The sequence below is a fragment of the Gopherus flavomarginatus genome, chromosome 3 (assembly GCF_025201925.1).
Source record: "Gopherus flavomarginatus isolate rGopFla2 chromosome 3, rGopFla2.mat.asm, whole genome shotgun sequence".
Taxonomy (NCBI): domain Eukaryota; kingdom Metazoa; phylum Chordata; order Testudines; family Testudinidae; genus Gopherus; species Gopherus flavomarginatus.
Genome location: NC_066619.1, coordinates 232503092 through 232525534, shown reverse-complemented (window position 1 = coordinate 232525534; position 22443 = coordinate 232503092). Strand labels below are relative to the sequence as shown.

The 22443-nt window shown below is 39.4% G+C and overlaps 1 protein-coding gene across 2 annotated transcripts in view; it reads right to left on the bottom strand.

Annotated features, from left to right (window-relative positions):
• The window catches only part of NMU (neuromedin U), a 33946-nt gene extending 11916 nt beyond the window's left edge, over nucleotides 1–22030 (bottom strand). For both annotated transcript variants that reach the window (XM_050948091.1, XM_050948092.1), the window contains exons 1-7: nucleotides 21800–22030; nucleotides 11390–11448; nucleotides 7008–7058; nucleotides 6845–6904; nucleotides 5958–5987; nucleotides 5802–5852; nucleotides 3748–3822 (exon numbers count right to left, since the gene is read on the bottom strand). In XM_050948091.1, coding sequence (XP_050804048.1) covers nucleotides 3748–3822; nucleotides 5802–5852; nucleotides 5958–5987; nucleotides 6845–6904; nucleotides 7008–7058; nucleotides 11390–11448; nucleotides 21800–21971 — 498 coding nt within the window. In that variant the 5' untranslated portion in view covers nucleotides 21972–22030. The remainder of the gene's footprint in view (nucleotides 1–3747; nucleotides 3823–5801; nucleotides 5853–5957; nucleotides 5988–6844; nucleotides 6905–7007; nucleotides 7059–11389; nucleotides 11449–21799) is intronic.
• Between the last annotated feature and the right edge of the window lie 413 nt (nucleotides 22031–22443).

Here is a 22443-nt window from a genome sequence, read left to right as displayed (position 1 = left end):
ATATAAATTGGTAACAAAAATAATATGACAATGTGCCCAACAGAAACAATTTTACAACATTCCCAGAGGATATATACAGAGTTCAGAGACTGCAAGAATTAAAGGGCCTGATTCAGCAAGGTGCTGACTGCAGATGTGCTCAGTTGGCTTCATTAGGATTTGAGAATTCCCAGTAACTTTTATGATAGAACCCATCTACACATTTGTGACTGGCTGAGCTGCCCCCTTAAGGATAGTGGCCCCTTTAAGAGCCACCACCCCTTTAAGATGTTGAGATGTCTGATAGGCAAAGACCAAGGAGGTTTTGGGGTAGAGGAAATGGTGCCTGGAATAAGTAGTGTTTAGAAAGAATCCTATTACTGTCTCTTTAAGGTCCCAAGAGCCTTGCAGAGTGGGTAGGGCAAAGTGCTTCGCTCTCCCAGCCAATTGGGATGAGCTCTAGGAAAGGGACCAGCATATATATACTGCATCCTACCTCATAGCAAGACAAGGACTGGCAGGAGAAGGCTGAGCTGATGAACCCTCCAAAGTGGAGGGCTAATTAGGGAAAAGGATCCAGCTGAAGGAGAAGCTGACTAGGCTTTACTGCTGGCATAAACCCCAGCTTGGAAAAAGAGTTGTAGGAACTCTCGTCTAGAGGAGGGAGATCTTGACAGCCACAAGGCAAGAGTCAAAGAAACTGCCTGAAACACAACTCCAGATCCTGAAGGAGGGAGATACCAATTGCTTTAAAGTAAGAGACAGAGAAACTGTTTGAAATACAGTACATCCCAGCTGCTGGCAGAGAAAGCACCTCTGTATCTGGCTAAGAAGAAGGCATAAGGAGCCACAAGCCCAAGATGGGGACCTTGTAAAGACCTGGTAAAGGGCACAGGTAGGAGCAGCAAAGGAAAGTGTATAGCTGTAAAACAAGATCCATGGGCTGGATCCCAGAGGAGAGGGTGGGCCTGGGTTCCCCTACCTCTTCTCTAGACTAAGAGGGGAAGTACAGGCATTAGGAGTGAAAGAGGCTAAGAACTATGAGTCCCAGGCAGAGGCCAAGGACTGAGCTTTGAGGCCACTAGACTGAGTTTTCTTATATTTGGATGTTTCTGTTAAACCTGGAAGGGGAATAGATGGGCAGGTGACCTGGCTGGAGGCTAAACCTTGGAAGCAACAGAAAATTGTGGAACCAGGACAGATAAACCCTAGACTGAATGAAAGAAACCCTTCAATATAGCGCCTTGAGATGGGGCAGGGTGAAAATGTGTGCATGCTCTGACAGTGAGTATGCCATAGCAATATTAATATCAGGAAGATTTTTTTTAATGATTCTGTTATTTCTATTAGAGTCCTATAAAACTTTTTAGTCTGCAAAACATCTAATGGATTAATTGTACTTCGAGTCTAAAACTAAGACATGGAATTAAGAGTGTTTTGGGGAAAATGTCCATAGCTTGATTCTCCTCTCACTTATACCCAGGGCTGCCCAGAGGATTCAGGGGGCCTGGGGCAGGGCTGGGTCTTTGGCAGCGGTAGATCAGCCTAACTGCCACCGGTCGGGGGGGAGGCTGTTTTTGTTTTTTCCCGCCGCTTGCGGCACTTGTACTCACTAGGCGACGCTCCGAGGCTTCAGCAGCACTTCAGCAGCGGGTCCTTCACTCGCTCCGAGTCTTGCGCTGCACTGAAGGACCCACCGCTGAAGACCCGGAGTGAGTGAAGGCCTGCCACTGAAGTGTCGCTGAAAACCCGGAGTGGCTCGCGAGGCACCTGCAGGGTTTGAGGCCTGGGGCAAATTGCCCCACTTGCGCCCCCCCCCGGGTGGCCCTGCTTATCTGTTTTACTCTAGTGTATACACCTTTGAGTTCAAAGGTATTATTCCCAATTTACACTAATGTAAGCAAGAGGAGACTCACACTCTACAGACTAAGTAATATTTTTCTCTGATCTATTTATCTTGGATCAGTTTACACTAGCTAAATTTTTTTAACAAGCTTATTAAAAATAGAGGCACAAAGCAAGAGAAGAATCTATATTCTCAAATATCAGAGGGGTAGCCGTGTTAGTCTGGATCTGTACATATATTCTCAAAGGCCATGTTTCTACAACTTGGAAAAATAAGACTTTTGAGGCTCTGGGCAAAAATTTAAAAGAGGGAATTTTCTGACCTGTGCCTTAAATTAAGCCATATTTCTGTCTGTAATTACTAGGAAAATTCTTGATGTTACAAGAATTTAAGTCATAAATACATTTTAATAAGTAGGCACTGTTCAGTCTTCTAAAAGAAAAAAAGAGGGCCCTTAGACAAAATTAAGCTATATGATAGCACAACACTTGGCTGAGATTTTAAAAACTGTATAAAATCTAGATTCGTTATACAGGATATGGCATCTGTTGTTCTTTTTTCAGGCATTAATTATTAAATGTATGTTATTTTAGTTCTCTTTTTAAAATGTTAAAAAGGCATCAAAGGTGCATGAGTATTTTCCAGTAAATAGGACATACAAAACCTCACTTAAATAGCATTCTGATGTGATGATGCACCTTGAAAAAAATGCTATGATCAGAAACACTTAAATAGGATATTTTCAGAAAGACGTAAAGAAACCACACAATATAGGAGTGCAAGTGTGACACTGAGCAAGAAAGCAGGCTAAATGACCCAAATGCTGCCTTTAAAGACATATTATAATAAATGGTAATTAGGGCCATTCCTTATAAATAGCTAACAAAGTCATGTTAGATAGACTAGAGCTTTGAAATGCAGACTTGTATTGTTAGAAAATTAGTAGAAGATAGTGATCTTATTTGTCTGTGGTTACCTATATCTTGTTAGAAGTTAAGGTTGTAACAGATGGTTCCTCTTTGTTACTATATTCTATTGATTCAGAGATTAAAAGGGAATATTAACATTTAGATGAAACTTGGGTGTAATAATAAAATTGTCTATATTTCAATTTGAAGTTTGTAGTGAACTGCTTATGAATGTAACCAATTACTTATAAGAAATAGGAGGTTTTACTTCAAAGCCACAATGCTTCACCCAAGGAATGCCTGCTGTCAGAGATCTATAAAAGAACTGAGGCCTCAATCCTGTATCTCAGATCTGCTTAAGCTTGGTCAGGATAAGCTTGAGTCACAAGACTGAGGTCTCCACTCCAGTCTAGATTACCCTGCTAATTCTCATGGAAGAATTCTGAACATACTCTATATATGGACTGCTTACTTGGACTATAACCCGATGAACTGATTCTGGAAAGAACCTTTTGCAACTCAGCAGCTCACCATCTTTACTATGAAACTGACCTAAGAACTTTATTCATATCTGTATGTATAATCTTTTAATCACAATACTCTTTTCTTTTAAATCTTAGTTTAGTTAATAAGAATTGGCTGTAAGCGATTATATGGATAAGATCTGAAATATTCATTGACCTAGTGGGTAATGTGTCTGATTTCTTGGGACTGGTAGAACTTTATATATGATAGACAAGATTTTCAGTAATCCTCATCATATTTGACTTGGCTGCGTGGGTGGGAGTGCAAGGCTGGACTGCTTTAAGGGAACTGTATTTCTGGCTTTGGGGTAACCAGAGAGGTATTGTAGAAGCTGTTTTGTTGCTGCCTTAATGAATCTAATAGAATAACCACCAGTTTTGGGGATCGTCTGCCCTATTCTTTGCAGTTTGCCTTGACTGAGCATTTCAGTGTGCCCCCCACCCAGGCACCAACGGTCACAGCAAGCATACATAGTTTAAAGTTACATACGTCTGCTTTGTATCTCTTCAGTCTTCTCTCATGAAGTTGGGGAACAAGTTGCAGCAAAGGATGCAGGACAGACGACTGAGAGGACATGAACACAGACACATGAGTAACAATGAAATCCTGGTCTTGTGATGCAAAGAATGTCTCTTATTATACTACTGGTTTATGGACAAAACATGCAAAACAAAGGACTGAAGATGTTAACTGATAACTTTTTGGGTACTCTGAATTTATACCTGAAAGATACAGCATGTTTATTCACTCTATGAATACATCTAGAGTGGTAAAGTGAATCTCCTCTACTGTGTTCATTATAGGTTATTGTTTGCATATTGTTTTGTCAGGGGCAAGTGCTAATTCTGACTTCGATCAGCTTGTGTGAGTGCACAGCTAGCTCTGATTTGAATATAGTGAACTGTGCACAGAACCTTTTTGGGAAGCTTTCATTCTCTGTTTCTGATTACTACTGTTTCTAAGATTATCTGCTATTGTAATACAGCTTCAAATTTCCTGGCACTCAAAGTTAATTTTGCTTTACAATAGTTTGAATCACAGGAATAAAAGTGATGTTCAATTAAAAAGTAATTTCTAGTAGTGTTCCTGCCAGGATAGATATATATTTGAAGTAAAATCAGCCAGTCTCATGCAGGTCACCCTATTAGCTTCAGGAAAAACAAATTAAGGCCCAGAGTCTGCAATTCACATGCTCAGGCACACTGATGTGCTTGCACTGATTGCTGTTGAGTTCAGTGGGGCTCCATGCAGGTGCAGCAATGTGCCGCTATGCAATGAATCAAAGGATCAAGGCTTTAGGGATCAAGGCCTCAGCATGGATTATTTATTACATAAGGAGTAAAATGTTCCGAGAAATAAATCAAACTATAATTACCTGTATTCATTCAACTAATTTTTAAGCCCAAATTGATCCCCTTGTTTAAACAAGAGAACATGGTTCACAACATGAAAAACAGTGAATATCTGATATGATTACTTTTATACAAAGTGCAACAAAGGTTGAATTACTATTGTAACACAAGTTACAGCATATTTAATAGGAAAAACGACGCTGTCATTTTCTGTCATTTGTAGGGTACAGAAACAGAGCAGGTGCTTAAAAAAAATAGCATTTCATGCAGTAGAAAAAACGTCAAACATAAACATGAGCGGCTGAAGTCCTAAAGCAGCTAGCAAAGTGCTATCATCAAATTCAGCTGCCTTGGGTCTATGCTTGATGATCAACCAGGAAACATATTGACTATAGCTTTAACTGGAGGTTTAGAAAATAACTTTTACTGTGTTCTAGCAATGATGCAGTATATTCCCAATGGAAACATATAGCGCAAGACAACAGTGAACATAAACATGACAGAATGATAACCAAAAAGGGAAAAGTCTGAATGTTGCACTCTCAAAACGCAGTGATACACAATGAAAGAGCATGACTGCACATAGAAAACAAATATCTGTTATGTCTGCACTTTAAAAGCAAGAGCTGATCAAAATGTAGTTTATTTGTTGAGTGAGTTTTTTAAAATATCAGAACATTAGGATATTTGATTTATTCTATTTTTTGTTTACGGTGAAATCCAAAATCTTAATTAGCCTCTTATATTTTGCCTAAAATGCTGTATTAGATATATTTAATAGTTCTCAACATTTAAGGCCAGCCTCTCAACTACGATAAATCAGCATAGCTCCATTGACATTGGAACAACACCAGTCAACACTGAGGATCAGGAACATGAGATCTTAATTTCAACATGTAATTATATTAGATATGCAGAAATGAACATGGTTTTATTTTTTCTAGGATAAACTTGTTTCTTGTGGCACCCTTCCTAGATTGTGAAGTTACAATGTTCAGACACAGGCAGCGTTCCTTGGACATTCCATTATTTTGTTTAAATGTACAGTATTAAGGATACTGTGTCAAACTCCACAACTTACTAACTTGATCTGCAGCTGGAGAGACTATCAAGACTACTTCTAAGAAGAATACTGTCTTGTTTTTAAGTACAAGCACACATTTATTCACAAAGAGGGGTGCTGAAACTTACCATGATGTCTGAATTGTCTGAGTCATGAGTCTTAGAATAATGAAATAAGAACTGTTCAGAAAAAATTAAAAGTGGGATTTTACTACAAGACATGTTAATGGGTTATGGTTTTCTTGACAATATAAGTGTGACCAAAAATATGTATGACAACCTTACCCTTTTGGTGTTGTCTTTTTCCTCTAAACTCTGTGGGAACAATAATTGGTATAGATGCTTTAATTTCTAAAACAAGCCAAGGTCAGTTTTAGTAACATTATAAACATCTTGGTACTTTCTTGGAACATTTTACTCTTTTGATAACCACATTATATTTCTTGGGTTATCAAATTAACTGCTGCTTTCAAAAACTGTATTATGTGCTGATTGCTTTCCCCCAGAAAACTTGACCTTCAGTCATTAAATACATTACTTTACAATTATTAACATGCTACTACTGGGCCACTTTCTTCTTTCCAATATTCAGAATAGGAGAACTTTATTGCTTTGACACTAATAGACTTAAAGGAGTTCATGTTTTAATGATTCAGCAAAGTGTGAGGCCCCATTCTCCAGTAAAAGTAAACTACCAATACAGAGAGACAGGAGACTCCCCTCCCAGGTAACTGAAGGAAACTAGTTCATTCCTACACTGGAGGCTGTGTGTTACTCTAACACATCAGCTACGAAAGCGCCATAGACTGTATATTCCAGAGGGAGAGAGAGAGTGTTTCCCATTTCCCAAATATAGGGCTTGGTCTGAAGCTAATCAGAATCAGTCTTTCAGATGAGTTCAGTGGGCTTTGGATGAGGTCCATTAGGCACTGCAGAGGGAGGGAGATATGGATCTATACTATTCCTCCAGGACCTGAGCAGCACCATACCTACACAACATGGAGCTGGAGGCTGTTGCAAGCTAGTATCCATGGTTATCCAAGGACGGCCTAGCTCAGAAAGCTGGAGATAATTACTATTTGCCTGGATCCTCAATTTATTCTAAAGTTTCAGGCAGTTAGTATACTGAAAATCATCTTCAAAAATGTAAAATAATTTTGAATTTGTACTACCTGAGGTTTCTGTAGAAATCCCATGACCATAAAGCAAAGTTCTTCCAGTGCACTGGATGTCTGTTGAAAAGGAAACGTGAATTCAGACACCGGATTACTTATTTAATGGCACTTGAAAAACAATTATAAATAATTAAAATAATATTGCTCTAACTAGACTCACCTCAGGGTGAGGCTCTATGATGGACAGGTAAGCAGAACATGCATCATCTATCTGTAAAAATTGAGATGTTACATCTTAGAAAGCCAGACTGAACAGTATCAGAGGGGTAGCCGTGTTAGTCTGGATCTGTAAAAGCAGCAAAGAATCCTGTGGCACCTTATAGACTAACAGACATTTTGGAGCGTTTTGGAGTTGACTGAACAGTGAACAGACAAAATGCATACATTTTCAAATAGTGTTCAGTGTAGCAAAAGGTATGACAGGATTATCAAAATAGGTGGTTTGTATATACATCGATCCCTGATAGATCAATCGCTACTGGGTAGCAGGTAGCCTGGACGTACCCTAAACACCCTCAACTCTCAATGACTCCACTGATCTCAGTTGTCACTGAAGAGACTTAACACCTCATATGGTTGGTTTAAAGGGGATGCTATATATAAAACTCACAGTGCCAATGAGAGAGATATTCCAGGGACGTTAAACTCAGACAAAAGGGCACTGCTGGAGGTGTGACTGATTGACTGTGGACCACTACATAACATACAACACCAGTGACAGGAATAGACACTTATTGATCAGTTCTCAAGCACTCCAGGAGAGAGGGAGGAAAGAGAAATAGGGGACTCATAAAGGCATATGAATTCAAGTAATTAATATTTTCAGTGAAGAAAGTTCAAGAGTACAGTATACTCTCATTTATTCAAATGGCCTGGGGCACATCCAAAACCTTCAGATAACCAGGTGCTTGGATAAATTATGGAAGTACTATTTTAAGCTGCAGTTTTGCTGATATAGACATGCAGGGAATGAAGGGAGTAATGCTGCTGTTTGCTTAATACTTTTGCTTTAGATCCAGCACAGACCTTTTTCTTTTTGACATGATCCTGTCAATATGCTGTTGCTGGTGAAATAGAATTACATCTCAGTAACTGCAGGTAACTGTTCAGAGCCACTATACAAATATAAAGCTGTTGATTAGCACTAAGTGAGACCTTATTAGCGAGTGATTGAATATAGGGCTACATGGGGGACACAATGTGGCTTCAGATAACTAGGATTTTCAGATAAAAGGAATTCAGATAACTATAATTATACCATATTTTATAACGAAAAAGGAAGAGTTACCAAAGCCCAGAATGCAGGACTAGGATATAATACTATACGGAAATTTTTTTTAAAAAGAGGTTTAACTTTTCATGACAGTTTAAAATTTGTGTCATATGCTACTGTACATTGCATGTGACACATTTTCCATAAAATATCCTATATTTTTAGTTCAGATGACAAATACCTTTTTGCAATCACACTCTCAATCATGCATTATGTTCCAGGGAAGTGGTTTTCAAAAAAGACTGGACAATATAATAAGTTCTATAATAAATATCAGAGATAAAGAACTCCAAACGCTACACCTTGGCAAGCACAAATTACAAAAGAAGATACAAATAATGTTGGTTCAGGTGCTTTAGGAGAAGCTTTTCTGCTCAGAAATTAATCATATGAAAAACACATTAGGAGACATTGAGAGGAGGCGAGTAGCTCACCAGGCTCCCTCTCCAAATAGCCTTTTATGTTAAAATGTCTCCTGCCACTCCCCCTTTTGCTGAATCTCTGTGTCTCTGGGAATACCAGATTATTAAACTTTGCTATTGTGGGTTTAGTGTTGAAAATGTATAGGTGTAAAGCAAAAGTGATTAAATTGACCAATTCAAAAATCATATTTTGGGATCCCAGGTTTTAAGCCTGATTCCCACCCAGGACAATCCCTTCCTGCTGCTGGAGGTCTCTGTTAGAGGGTTACTGTAATTCATGAACACTAAGTAAGATAAGCTGTAGGCCATCTTGGTCTCAATGGAGAGCAAGACTGAGAATCTATCATCCAAAATCTACTTTTAAATGGTTGAGTTGAGAAGAATCTACAATATCTAGACTCAGAGAATGCTAAAAATCAAGAACTCGCATTAAAAAAAACCCATAATTTTTGTCTTTACAGATGTATCTCCTCAATACCTGCCTTCTCTTTTCTACATCACAGGGGTGTTATGATGATTAAAAATTGTGAAGTGCTTAGATACTATAATAATGTAAGGACAGCATACAAGTGCATTAAATTCCTCAGCAACTAGGGTGTGAGATTCTGGCTCATGTAGACATACTGAGCTAACTTTAATCTAGCTAGCTTGGGTCCCAGAGGAGCAAAGCTGCGGCAGCACATGCTTCATCATAGGCTAACCATGCAAATAATTACCTAGGGTCCAGGGTGGGTGTATATAGACCATGCTGAAGTATGTGCTGCCCCAGCTTCACTGCTTGGGTACTAAAGCTAGCTAGAGTAAGGCTGATTTGGGATACGTCTCTACGAGCTGCACTCACACCCCATTATTGCAGTTAAGACATAGTCTAAGAGTAAGACCTGACAAGTATTCGGTTATTCTAGGGATGCTGTCTCTTGAGTGATCTGCTAGTAAGAATCAAAAGGAATCAAATGGGACTGCTCATTCTCATAACCTAAAAAACTACTGTGATTTGGAGGATCCTACTACCTGGAGATGGCTGTATCTCTTTTATTAGTTTGCAGTCTTGCCATATATAATCCAATCTCACATTAATTTTGCTGTAAAACACACACTTTGTAACTGTTTGATTTTGTTATATCATTCTATACAGAATTCATCATATTATGGATTGATCCTGCATCCACTGAGATCAATGATAATTTTGCCTTTGTCTTCAGTGAGAGCAGAAGCAAGCCTTGTTACATGTCTAATTCAAGGGATGTATAAAACAAATGTCTTCTACGTTTCTGATTTTTCATCTAAATCCCTAAGTGGTTTGGGACTCATTTTCCTGAGAGATAGTCCATCAACTCATAGGATCAATAGCACAAATGGTTTTTGCATTAATATTCCTGAGTTTAAAAGGGAGCAGAGGCTGGCAGCAAGGCATTCCCTGGGAGGGGTCTTTGACTCTGGAACTTCCTCCGTCCCTACCTCCTTGGTCCACCAGAGCCCAGATTTGTTAACTTTCTAAGAAAAATCTTGCATTAATCTTTAGGTTTAAGCTTACAAGAAAGTATAAGGCTGCTGTTTTATTAGTTCTATATGCACATCCTTTTAGAAGAAACATCTTGAACTTTTAATAGTAAGTTTACTTCATGCATATATATATATATATATATATATATATATATATATATATATATATATATATATATATATATATATATATATAAAAATGCATCCTCTTCCTATGATCAGTCTCCTGTTTTCTAATAGCATATAGCACCCCAAGGATATGGCAGATGTGAGTGTATGCATATCCTGAGGTAAAGCCCTTCTAAATGTTATATGTCAATGCTTTGTCTGTATCACAAGGCACAGAACAATGTGCTCTGGCCACCTAACACACATATAACATACTTGTACATAAATCAAAATACTTGTACACAAATCAAAAACCCAGAACTGAGAATACAAAATGCTATAACATCAGTCAGCACCCACAATGTTAAAATATATAATTGAAGCAGTACATAATCCAATATCAAGTGAATCAAAATGACAGAATGTGATTCAGTAAGTGTTTTAGTACCACATACAGTATCTTTGGAGTAATATCTTTTGCTGTAACAATCACTACATTGTATTTATTCTACATTATGATTATACGTATTTTCTCTGTGGCCCATAAATATGCCTAGTCATTGCCAGTTACATGAAAGCTTGCCTCCCACTACCAAGTCTAGCTCTGCATGAGCCAACACAATTTCTGCCTTACTCTAATGATCTCCTAACTCCCAGCCTAATGATCATTTTCGTATTTGGGTTAAGACAAAATATTTAGTATTCAGCAATCTGAAAAAGGTGGTTGCATCCCATCCCCAAAATCAATATAGAAGGGTACAGTCTATGTAGGAGAGGTAGAAAGGGACAGAGGAAGAGCTCCATCAGTATGTCAGAAATATTTACAGTGCAAGATGGGCACATGTGTGAGCAGCAGGAAGAACACTTTTCAGTGCACTCCAGTCTGAATCTACTCTGCTTATGATCAGAGATGACTTGACTAGTTCGTGTAGTTCAGTGTTTCCTTCTCTGGGGGAAAACCTGTGCAAAGGATGTGGAATGCCAAAAAAATAAGTCTCTGACTGAGGATATCAGGAAACTATGGCAGCTGTCAAACTCCAGTCATATAGCAGGGATCATATGGAGTACATGGCCCTGCGTGAGGAGGGGCTCTATGATAGTGCATCAGTGGTGTTCTGATCTTTTATACCTGCCTTTATACAATAAATAAGCAAAAATCATCCACAACTGTCAAACTGCAGCAGAATATTATGAAAACATATGGTTGATCCAACACTGGAAGATATTGCTGCTTACTTCATTCCACAGCTGCAAATCCTGTTCTGCCTGTAGTTCTTGAGATGGCACTGGTACACCTGAAAACACAGAGAGTGATACCATAGAACAAAGGCTATAATTAATCTATTTATAATGATTTTTCTCATATATATAGTATCTCATATGCATAGTCTCATATAGTATGTCACATAGTTATATTGCTAAGGATTTGATGCCCAGAATACACTATTAGAATGTACAAAAGTGAAAGATACAGGGAGTTATAGTATACAGGAGCCTGTGGCCTCAAACATTATTATATTTGCTCCAATTGTTTCTGTCTGATGAAGTTATTTTCTTCATTGGAGCAAAGAGTTCCTTTTGCCATTTACAATACAGTTGCAGAATGGTTTCCTTGAAGAAAATGGAGTTACACAAAGGTGGAAGGTGGCCCAATACATTTTAGCTATTTTAGCTCAGATTTCATGTAATTTACACTGCTGATGTAACTGACAGCAGATTTTGACCCTCTGTATGTAAAAGTTGTGCAAATCATTCTATTTCCATCAACATTCATGCTGTGGTAAGCTGTAAGTAGCCGGCTGGAAACATTGTCTAGCAGTCCCAGACAACTAAAATCCCAGTCTAAAAAACCATTCCAATTCCTCCAAATCTCTCAAGTCCCACAGCTCTCCAAGAGCTCATCTCACTCTCAGTGCATTCAAAGAACTGAAAATAGCAACTATAGCTCTGACTTGTTAATTTATTGTATATTGCACTAAACATATGTAATATTGTATAGGTTCACACATGAAACATTTTAAAGTGTATTTTGTTTAGTGGTATGGATAGCATTTGATTTTTTGACTTTTTGAAGGTGGCATTTTTGACAAGATAAAAAAATGTTCGTATCAGCTTTGCATTCTTTCTCTTTTGGGTATATGCTATGTGGAAATGCTAAGATTGTTGTAAGATAATAAATGTCTGTTAATTATTAATTTATGTGACACTAGAAAGCTGGAGCCAAGTTTGTATTTTGCCTTACAATTTACAGTTTGTTGCTGTGTGCATTGAGGGTAATAATATTGTTGAATTGAAAATGAGTTTCTCAGGGAGCATATTCGTGTGTTGGGATGAAGAAGTATTGTGATGGTAATGGGCAAATGCCTGGAATTTAGTGCTGAGTTGGGTGTGAATGTTGCCTTAATTTATGACTAGAGCTAGTTGGAAATTTCTGTCAAAATGGTTTTTCATTGGAAAAAGAAAATTTGTCAAAAGAAAAACATCTCATGGGAAAGGGTCAGTTCAGCTGAAACTTTTGTTGGGAAAGTGTCTCAGGTCCAGGATGGAATTTCGGATCTTAACTGGAAGAGGAGGGGTGAATGAGCAACAGCCGAGCGGCTGTGGCACTGACCTGGGACATGAGATACGTAAGTTCAACTCCCTGCACCAAATTGGACAGAACTTAATTGAACCTTGACTTCCCAGGCAAGTGCCTCCATTACCTGGCTAGTCTGGGGTGGGTCTTTTTGTCTCTCCTGTTGAAGCTGTTCCATTTTGTACAACTAGTTAAATATTAATTCAGCATGACTGACTCCCTCCAAATTAAGCAGAGCAGAGATCTTAATGTGCGTACCCCACATCCCAGGTGTGTGTTCTAATCATTAGGCTATTGGTTATTCTTCTCTCACACATGCACTTCTCATAAAAATTTCAGAAGGTCTCAGTTTCATCCCAATATGGAACAGGAAAATTTTTGAAATCTCAAACATTTTGGCGGGATAGGAAGCCATGTCCCGCCAGCCCTATTTACACCTTCCTTGCCTCTCAGTGTTTATGTTAGTGGCAGGAAATACACTGTAGCAACCTTAGCTACAAATTAATGAATTTTTTTGTGTTAAAATTCCCTGGTTTTCTTTTATGTTTTTAATTAATGTATTCAGACTGGGGCTGGAGAAAGGACCTATTTGGGAAGTAAAGCTGGGGAGCAGATAATAATCTTATCTTCTCCATTTAAATCGTTTCCGATCGGGAAGAGAAAACTTTCATTGATGCTCCAGCTGCTTCTATCTAGCTCTCAAAGCTTTTCATTCTCTGATAGAATGAAAAGCTTTGAGCACCAGGCAGGAAAGTTTGAGTATTGGTTAGAATTTTCTCTGCCAGCAGTATAAACTTTTGAACAGAGCAAATACAGTTGCTTCACCAGCTCTGCAGTTTCCTCCTCCTCCCCCTGGCCAGCTCTATTCCCAAGACTTTAGGATATATCTACACTATAAGCGCTACAGCAAGGGTTCTCAAACTGGGGGTCGGAAACCCTAAGAGGGTTGCAAGGTTATTACATGTGGGGTCACGAGCCATCAGCCTCCATCTCAAACCCTGCTTTGCCTCCAGCATTTATAATGGTGTTAAATATATAAAAACGTGTTTTTAATTGATAAGGGGGGGGGTCATACTCAGAGGCTTGCTATGTGAAAGAGGTCACCAGCACAAAAGTTTGAGAACTGCTGTGCTACAGTGACTCAGCTGCAGTTACTCCACTGTAGCATAGATACTTACTATGGCGACAGAAAGATTTTTCCCAATTGCTGTAGTAAATCCATCCCCTCAAGAGGCAGTAGCTATGTCAACAGAAGTATCCTTCCATTAACCTAGCAGTTTCTACAACCAGGGCTTAGGTTGACTTAATTAGATCTCTCAGAGTGTGCATTTTTTCACTCCCCTGAATGACATAGCTAAGCCGACCTAAATTTTCAGGTGTAGGCCATGCCTTCCTCAGTCTCTATCCCATGCTTTAAGCCCTAGATAGGCACTATCTGTCCTACAGCCACCATCACTGCCCCCTACACTGCCTCATCCAATGTTCATCTTGTAACCCAGATGGACTTCATTGATATAAATTGTATAAAATGTTGTCATATATGGACGAAATATCCATGTATAGAATTTACATGTAGAAAAATTAAGCACTTAAACCCTGATTCAGGAAGGCATCCCTATTCAGGAAGGCCACTTATGAGGAAAAACAATGACTAAGCTAACTTCATCCACTATAAATTCATTCTCTCATCTTTCAGTTCTGCCATTTTCCTTGCTAAACTTTACTTCTCCAGCTTAATTCAATCTCACACCCACAATCTCACCTACCTTTTTGCCATTTTTGACTCACTCCTCAAACCCTCTCCTCTTCCTGACTCCACTTTTCTCTCTTCACAAGATCTCACTGATTTCTCTCAAGAGTAATTTGACAAAATAACACGATTTCCCCTTCCACTCCTACAGCTCGTCTTCTTTCCCCATGTCACAAGTGTAGAAGTTTCTCATCTGCTGTCTTCCAGTAACCCATCTGTTTGTCCCAGTGCTTCCATCCTACCCCATCTCCTGATCTTCCTTGTGCCTTCTCTCATATTCTCCCTCACTCTTCTGCTTAACTTATCTCTCTCCTCTGGCTTGCTCCCCACAAAAATATATACATGCTTTAATGTCCCCCATCCTAAAAAAAACTCACCCTTGACCCCATTTCAACTACCACTCCATCATCCATTCATATCCAAGCTCATTGATGGAATTGTATACAACTGCTCTCAAGTTCCTCTCCTCCAATTCCATCCTAGACCCTGAAACCATTCTTGCAAAAGGTGGCAAGAACTGAGCCCTGTGGAACTCCCACAGAAAGTTTGAGGAAAGATGAGGAGGATCCTCTGTAGGACATGCTGAAGGAGTGATTAAAGGCGTAACAAGAGAACATGCAGAAAGTTTACAAAACTTTCTGCATAACATCTCTTTCCTAACCATCCACATAGCTAAAACTCTCATCCAGGTTCTCAGTCTCTAGTTTCAATTACTTCTGTCTGGCCTTGTCAGTCTTGTCCTACTCATATCTGTTGAGAAAGCTGCTGCAAAGATCATTTTCCTAGTCTGTGTCACTTTGACCATCTCACCCCTTTCTTTGCATTCCTCCACTAGCTCCCCTTCATTATCACAAACATAAGCTACTCATCTTCACTTTAAAGGCCCTTCATGGCCTATCCCCACTCTACCCATCATATCTCATTCACTACTGAGATATTGATTCCTAAACTGAAATTGGCCCATGATACCAGCCTCCATCAACCACTTGTTACATTTTCAAACATGTAGCTTTGAACTTTCTCTGATGCTGCCCCTCATGCTTGGAAGGTGCTCCACATAAACATCTACACAACAAACATTATTCTCCTTTATAATCCTTTTTAAAACTCTCCTTTGCCATGATGCCTATGAAAACTTGAGAACAGGCCACTGATACGCTGAGACAACTGCCTGTCATGCTGAGCAATATGGTCTCATTGTTTCCTTGTATTCCCCTGCTGGTCTGCATCCATCTGTTGTCTCTTATTCTATACTTAGACTGTAAGCCCTTTTTGTTCTCTGTTTGTACAGTGCCTAGAACTGGGCTCCTGGTCCATGACTGGGCTCCTGGGCACTATGGTAATACAAACAAATAAATAATAATAACGTACTTTAAACTCATAGTTAAAATTAACAGCATTGCCAGCTCTCATGATTTTATTGTGGGTCTCCTGATATTTGGAGTTTTTCATAAGGGCTCAGCTTCTGGAAGCATGTGATTAGTTGGAACTTTAATTTTTTTGTTAAATGAAAGCTAAAATTAAATTTCTAGCCCTCATACTTGCTGAGAAAAGCTTGAAAAAAATGACCCACATGCACACTAAAGACTTAAAAACCAGAAAACCCCAATTCTATGTTGTTGTTTTTTAAAAAATCACATTATTTTTAAACTAATCTACTGATTCTGGGAGTCCTGATGCACAATTTTTAAAAGCTTGGGATTTGAAATACTGAGTTAAGCACATGCTTAAATGCTTTCCTGAACTGGGGCCTTAGTTTACAACCATAAATATGTAGATAAAGTGGAGGATACTGAAGCGGTGGGAGTGCTTGGGATTAGAGGGCACTGGAAGAAGGAGCAGCTGGCAAGAGGGTTTCCCAAAGCGTGCAGAAAGTCCAGGAGAGAACCTGGTGGTGCACAGACAGCGGGACAGGGAAATATCTTCTGCAGCCATTAGGAAGTTGGCAGAAGAGCAACATCATCCTGCAGACGGCCCAAAGTACAGGAAATCGAGAAGACTAGCTTAGCCAGTGAAACAGTGAATTATTTAACTGGCTGAACTGTGGGAAAACCCTTATCCTGTAAGGAATGCTTTCTCCATTAGCTACAGCTCTTTACAGAGTAATGTCAAACAATATAGCTAACACTTTTGGTTTTCAGATGACTGATTTTTAAAATAAGTCTATTTGGGAGATCTAATGATGAGTGATGACTATGAAGTTTGAAATCTGAGTGTTGTAAGCATCTTCAGATTATAAAGATTAGAACTATGCTAAATTTTAAAAAGGAGAGATTTGTAAAGGTTCAGAATACCTAATTTAACATAATAATTGTATAGTAAATGTAATTAGGATCTGCTGAGCAGATACTGTAAGCCTGGAGATGATTAATTTTCACAGAAAAAAAAACAACACCTAAGGATTTAAATCTTGCTTTAACTGAAAATACAACAAAGCCTTAGCAATAGTAGGCATCACTGATACCTGCATAAAGTCAGATTTTACATCCATAAATGTAAAACAAGTAGTTAAAAACGACCAGCTCTAAATAATTTTCCTCTGCTCTGTATATAGTGTATTTACCAGTCTCTTGAGACTTTTATTTGATACTTGTCTACAATTATCCTAACCCTGGATCTCGTAATTCTGGGTAGCCCAAACCTGAACACTGCAGATAAACAGCCCCTCATGAGCCTAGGTTAGCTGCAATATAGACATATCCTGGGACTGTTCACATGAACAACACTGATAGGATTACAACATTGGCCCCTACAATTAACAATCCTGGATTCAGGAATTAAGTCTGTGGGTTGTTTGTTTGTTTTTTAAGTAAATAATTTGTGGCTTACTAGTATAAAGTCCAAAACATACAAAGTTCTAAGCCTCTCCATTGAGGAGTACAGAAACACTCAAAAAACCTAACTCTATTCCACTCCAATCTAAAATCAGTGGGTTTTTAGGCTACTTGGCACTGTACAGGGTGGGCCTGCAGTTTCCAAAATAATAATAAATATATTTAATATATGTTATTCAAAATCATCTCAGTTTATTAACTAAAAGGATTCACATTTCAGTGTGTTAAATACTCCAAGTTAACATAAATAAACTTTATATAGTGTAAAAAGGATTAGCTCTTTCTACTATTTCACTAGCTTAGTAATATCAGATCAAGTCTATCAAGATTAACTTTATGATTTAAAGTTACTAAAACTCCAGAATTAAAATGCTATAGAATCTTTCGTTAAGAGAAAATGAAATGTTGCCTTCTTGAGTGTCTAGTGAATATAACTACTGTAGATACAAACATAAGAATGGCCATACTGGGTCAGATCAAAGGTCCATCCAGCCCAATATCTTGTCTGCCGACAGTGGCCAATGCCAGGTGCCCCAGAGAGTGAACCTAACAGGTAATGATCAAGTGATCTTTCTCCTGCCATCCATCTCCACTCTCTGACAAACAGGCTAGGGACACCATTCCTTACCCATCCTGGCTAATTAATAGACTTTAATGCCATTAATGGACTTAACCTCAGTGAATTTATCTAGTTCTCTTTTAAACCCTCTTATAGTCCTAGCCTTCACAACCTCCTCAGGCAAGGAGTTCCACAGCTTGACTGTGCACTGTGTGAAGAATAACATCCTTTTATTTGTTTTAAACCTGCTGCCAATTAATTTCATTTGGTGGCCCCTAGTTCTTATATTTGGTGGCCCCTAGTTCTTATATTATGGGAACAAGTAAATAACTTTTCCTTATTCACTTTGTCCACACCATTCACAATTTTATATACCTCTATCATAACCTCCCTTAGGCTCCTCTTTTCCAAGCTGAAAATCCTAGCCTCTTTAATCTCTCCTCATATGGGACCTGTTCCAAACCCATAATCATTTTAGTTGCCCTTCTCTGAACCTTTTCTAGTGCCAGTATATCTTTTTTGAGATGAGGAAACCACATCTGTACGCAGTATTCAAGATGTGGGCATACCATGGATTTATATAAGGGCAATAAGATATTCTCCGTGTTATTCTCTATCCCTTTTTAAATGATTCCTAACATTCTGTTTGCTTTTTTGACTGCCGCTGCACACTGCGTGTATGTCTTCAGAGAACTCTCTAAGATCTCTTTTCGGATTAGTTGTAGCTAAATTAGCCCTCATCATATTGCATGTATAGCTGGGGTTATTTTTTCCAGTGTGCATTACTTTACATTTATCCACATTAAATTTCATTTGCCATTTTGTTGCCCAATCACTTAATTTTGTGAGATCTTTTTGAAGTTCTTCACAGTCTGCTTTGGTCTTAACTATCATGAGTAGTTTAGTATCATCTGCAGACTTTGCCACCTCACCGTTTACCCCTTTCTCCAGATCATTTATAAATAAGTTGAATAGGATTGGTCCTAGGACAAATCCTTGGGGCATACCACTAGTTACCGCTCTCTATTCTGAAAATTTACCATTTATTCCTATCCTTTTTCCCTGTCTTTTAACCAGTTCTTAATCCATGACAAAATACAACACAATTTTATATTGTATTGAATAATTAAAGGAATTAGAAAACTTAGCACGTAGATTTAGGGTGCACAAAAGATATCAGTGGTATTCTACAATTTGACTGATGAGGTTTTTGAGAATGTCTTTGTATAAGTATCACATAGATACTGTTATAACATAGATCACATGTTAGAAGTATCACTTCTAACAGAGCAATATGGAGACAAAAAAGATGAAACACTAACAATATTGACAAGGAACGGTACTTAAAGCCTTGCTTATTTTTATATTGATATATTTAAAATGACTCCACATTCTCTACATGACTATTTAAGACTATTGTCGAATTTCATTTTACTTCACACACGAGTCACATAAATTTAAACATCTCTCTACACAACTTTAACAAGTTTATGCCTAATCAATGTCTAATGGCCACTGCATTTTATACTTTGGTAATATGATTTATATTCATTTAAGGTCAAGGGGAATTTTGGCTGCACAAAGAACGCATGACTGTATCTTTTTTAGATTTAGAACATGAACCAACTCCCATTAATGCCGTTTCCACTGATTTTAATAGGAGCCGAGTGTGATCTTTATTCAATATTCCAATACAGGTATCTGATGATGTGTAGTAATCAGTATGAACATATTTATTTTAACAAGTATGTTCTCCTAAATTAAAAGTATACGCAGTAGGTACTATAGTTTTAAATCTCCCACACAGTCTTCTTTAAGCAAAGGTTATTAGTAACACTTTACCTCTCTCTGTAAACAACATGGGCCTGATCCTGTGAGGTTTTGAATGCATGCAACTCCCTGTTGAGCTGAAATCAGTGGGCACACACCAAGATGGGCCCATAATCCTTTAGAGGGCAAGTAAATATCATTTGAAAGGAAACAGTAGCATCAAAAACTGCAGAAAGAGTTTGGGCACTCAAGAAATTCAGAGTTATACTCAATATCTGTGTAGCTGGGCAATTTCTAAGAGGCAACTTTTAAAAAAAAAATGGCCACACCAAAGTACTTAGTATGATGCAATATTTAAACCTCCCTCCTTCCTGGTGCTTTTAAATATCATAGACTCACAAATGAAAAGCAACACAAACAAAACAAAAATACTCATTGTGTGATGACTTATTATGTGACATTCCTCCTTGATGAACACAAAACTAACTACTTTGTAAAGCATCTGAAAATATGCAGAATAGAACAATACTATAAAAATACAAATTACATTATATTATATTACAACACCTTTATAAATGCTTAATTTTCAGGTTTAATGTCTTATGACATGAAATCAGGCTGCAAAATAGTTGATTATTTTTTTTCCCTGTAAAATAAATTGTTTGAGAACACTGAGCCCTTTTTGACTCAGAGCAGCAATAAAGAAATACATATTTCACGTCTTGTCATTTTCTTTTATGCCAAGTTTTATGCCAAGTTTTTGGTTTAAAATAATATTAGCTTTCACAGATTAACTTTTCCATAGTTCTTTCTAAATTTGAACTTCATGCCTTTGCAATCAAAATATATAAAATTGCAGACTTATGTGTGTGACAATTAATTAATAATCATCATGTGCCGTACTTGTTTTTGTAACTTTTCAATATGATATAATCAGGTTTATTGCACTTTTCTTGTGTAACATGAATAAAAACTATATAAGCAGTAATATGAATAATAAATTAACTTAAGATTGCCCACAGTGGTGTCTATAACCAGCCCTGATGTGCTGAGGTACTGCAGGATGTATCTTGGTATGCAAGATGGTTTGAAGTACCATTCTGAAAGTAATGATAGAGACTCAAACAAAACAGTGGCTAGCAATACTTACAGGACTTTGTGCCACTACAGAGCTCTTCTCTGTGATTTCCACATTATTTTCAAAGGCAAATGAAATGTCTGTAATGTCCCATAGAATCTAACAATCTGTTCTCATGTCTAGAGTTGTTTTAAACCATCCTATACAATTTAAAATGGAAGTATATAAAATTTTGAGGCATGATTCAATTAATCCACAGAAAGGACATCATTATCTACTAACTTCTATCACGGTTTAGAATTTTATAGGATCCTATTGCCTTTATCCCTACCAAAATATTTCCCAGGGACTTCCCCATAAGTGTGTACATTTCTGGCGGTACTTCTGTATGTGCTCCAGTAAGTGCTTAAGGTAGCTGCCTGGACTCCCAATTTCCTTGCTCTTAAATTCAAGAGAAGGTTTTCTGCAGTCAGTATTACTGCAGGGCAGTACCACTGCACTCTCCATCCGCATGTTCAGAATGGGATGATTAGTTCAAACGTCTTGTTCCTCTCCGAGGTTCAGTGCAAGGTTCTGTCCCAAGTCCCCCTTCCGTCCCAGCACCTCTCCTGTGAGCTACAAACACAGATGAAGCACACAGGTTTGGTGGCGACACCAGATTAGGAGATTCCCATTCCTGAAGTTTTTCTCCTGGACACCAGGAACCTTTTCAGGTAGCCGCATCCCTGAAAAAACTGTCCCAGGTACGGGGGGCGGAGGGCTGGAGAGCCATCTCCCCGAGCGCTTACACTAGCCCAAGCCTTGTTTGCAGGGCAGTTGTAGCCCCGGGGGGCTGGAAAGCTTGTGTCTCTCACCAACAAAAGTTGGTGCAATAAAAGATATTACCTCACCCACCTGTTCTCGCTCAGCCTAAGCACCCCGAGAAAGAGAGGGACTCGCGGGAACACCCTGTAAACCAGCACCCCGCCAAGGGCAGCAGAGCGGGGCGGGGATGGGGCTAGGAAGCGGCAGGACCCAGCAGCAGCTAGAGGCACCCCCAGAGGAGCAGGGACTGGGTCTGGGGACGGGGCTGCGTCTCACCTTGGCAGGCGCACGTCCAGGAGGCTAGGAGCAGGAAGAGCAATAACAGGGACGCTTGGGGCACGTTGCTGTGGCGCCCCCGCTGGTTCCCGAGGCTGGGCTGGCTGCCGCGGGAGGAGGCAGCGTGGTGCTGAACCAGGGGCTGCTGCTGGCAAGAGCCTCTCCTGAGCATGGTGTCTGCCGAAGGGGGGCCCGGCTGGCCCCGAGTCTGCGCCGCGGAGCTCTTCCCTACCGCGCCCGCTGCCGCTGCCGCCGCGGCTGCGCCTCTCGCTTCCCTCCCGCTCCGGAGTCGCCACGCTGCAGAGCCCGCGGTCCCTTCCCAAACTTTTAAATCTCCCGGACACGTGGACTGCGTCCTCATGGCGAGCGCGTCATCCTCGCTCCCCCGCATCCGCGCGGGTCCCAGGCCCGCGGAGTCCCACAGCTTGGCCGGGCAGCTCGTGACTCAGCCCGGGCGAAGAGCCCCTCCCCACCCACCGCAGGGCGGGAGCGCGGGGCCCCTTGTAGCTCGGCCCGCGGCTGGGAAGTGGAGAAGAAAAGCCAAAGCTGCCTGAGGGGCTACAGGCATAGCGGGATCAAGGCATACCCCCCCCCCCCAACACACACACTCACATTTGGGCCCTCTCTTTAACGGAATTTTTCCA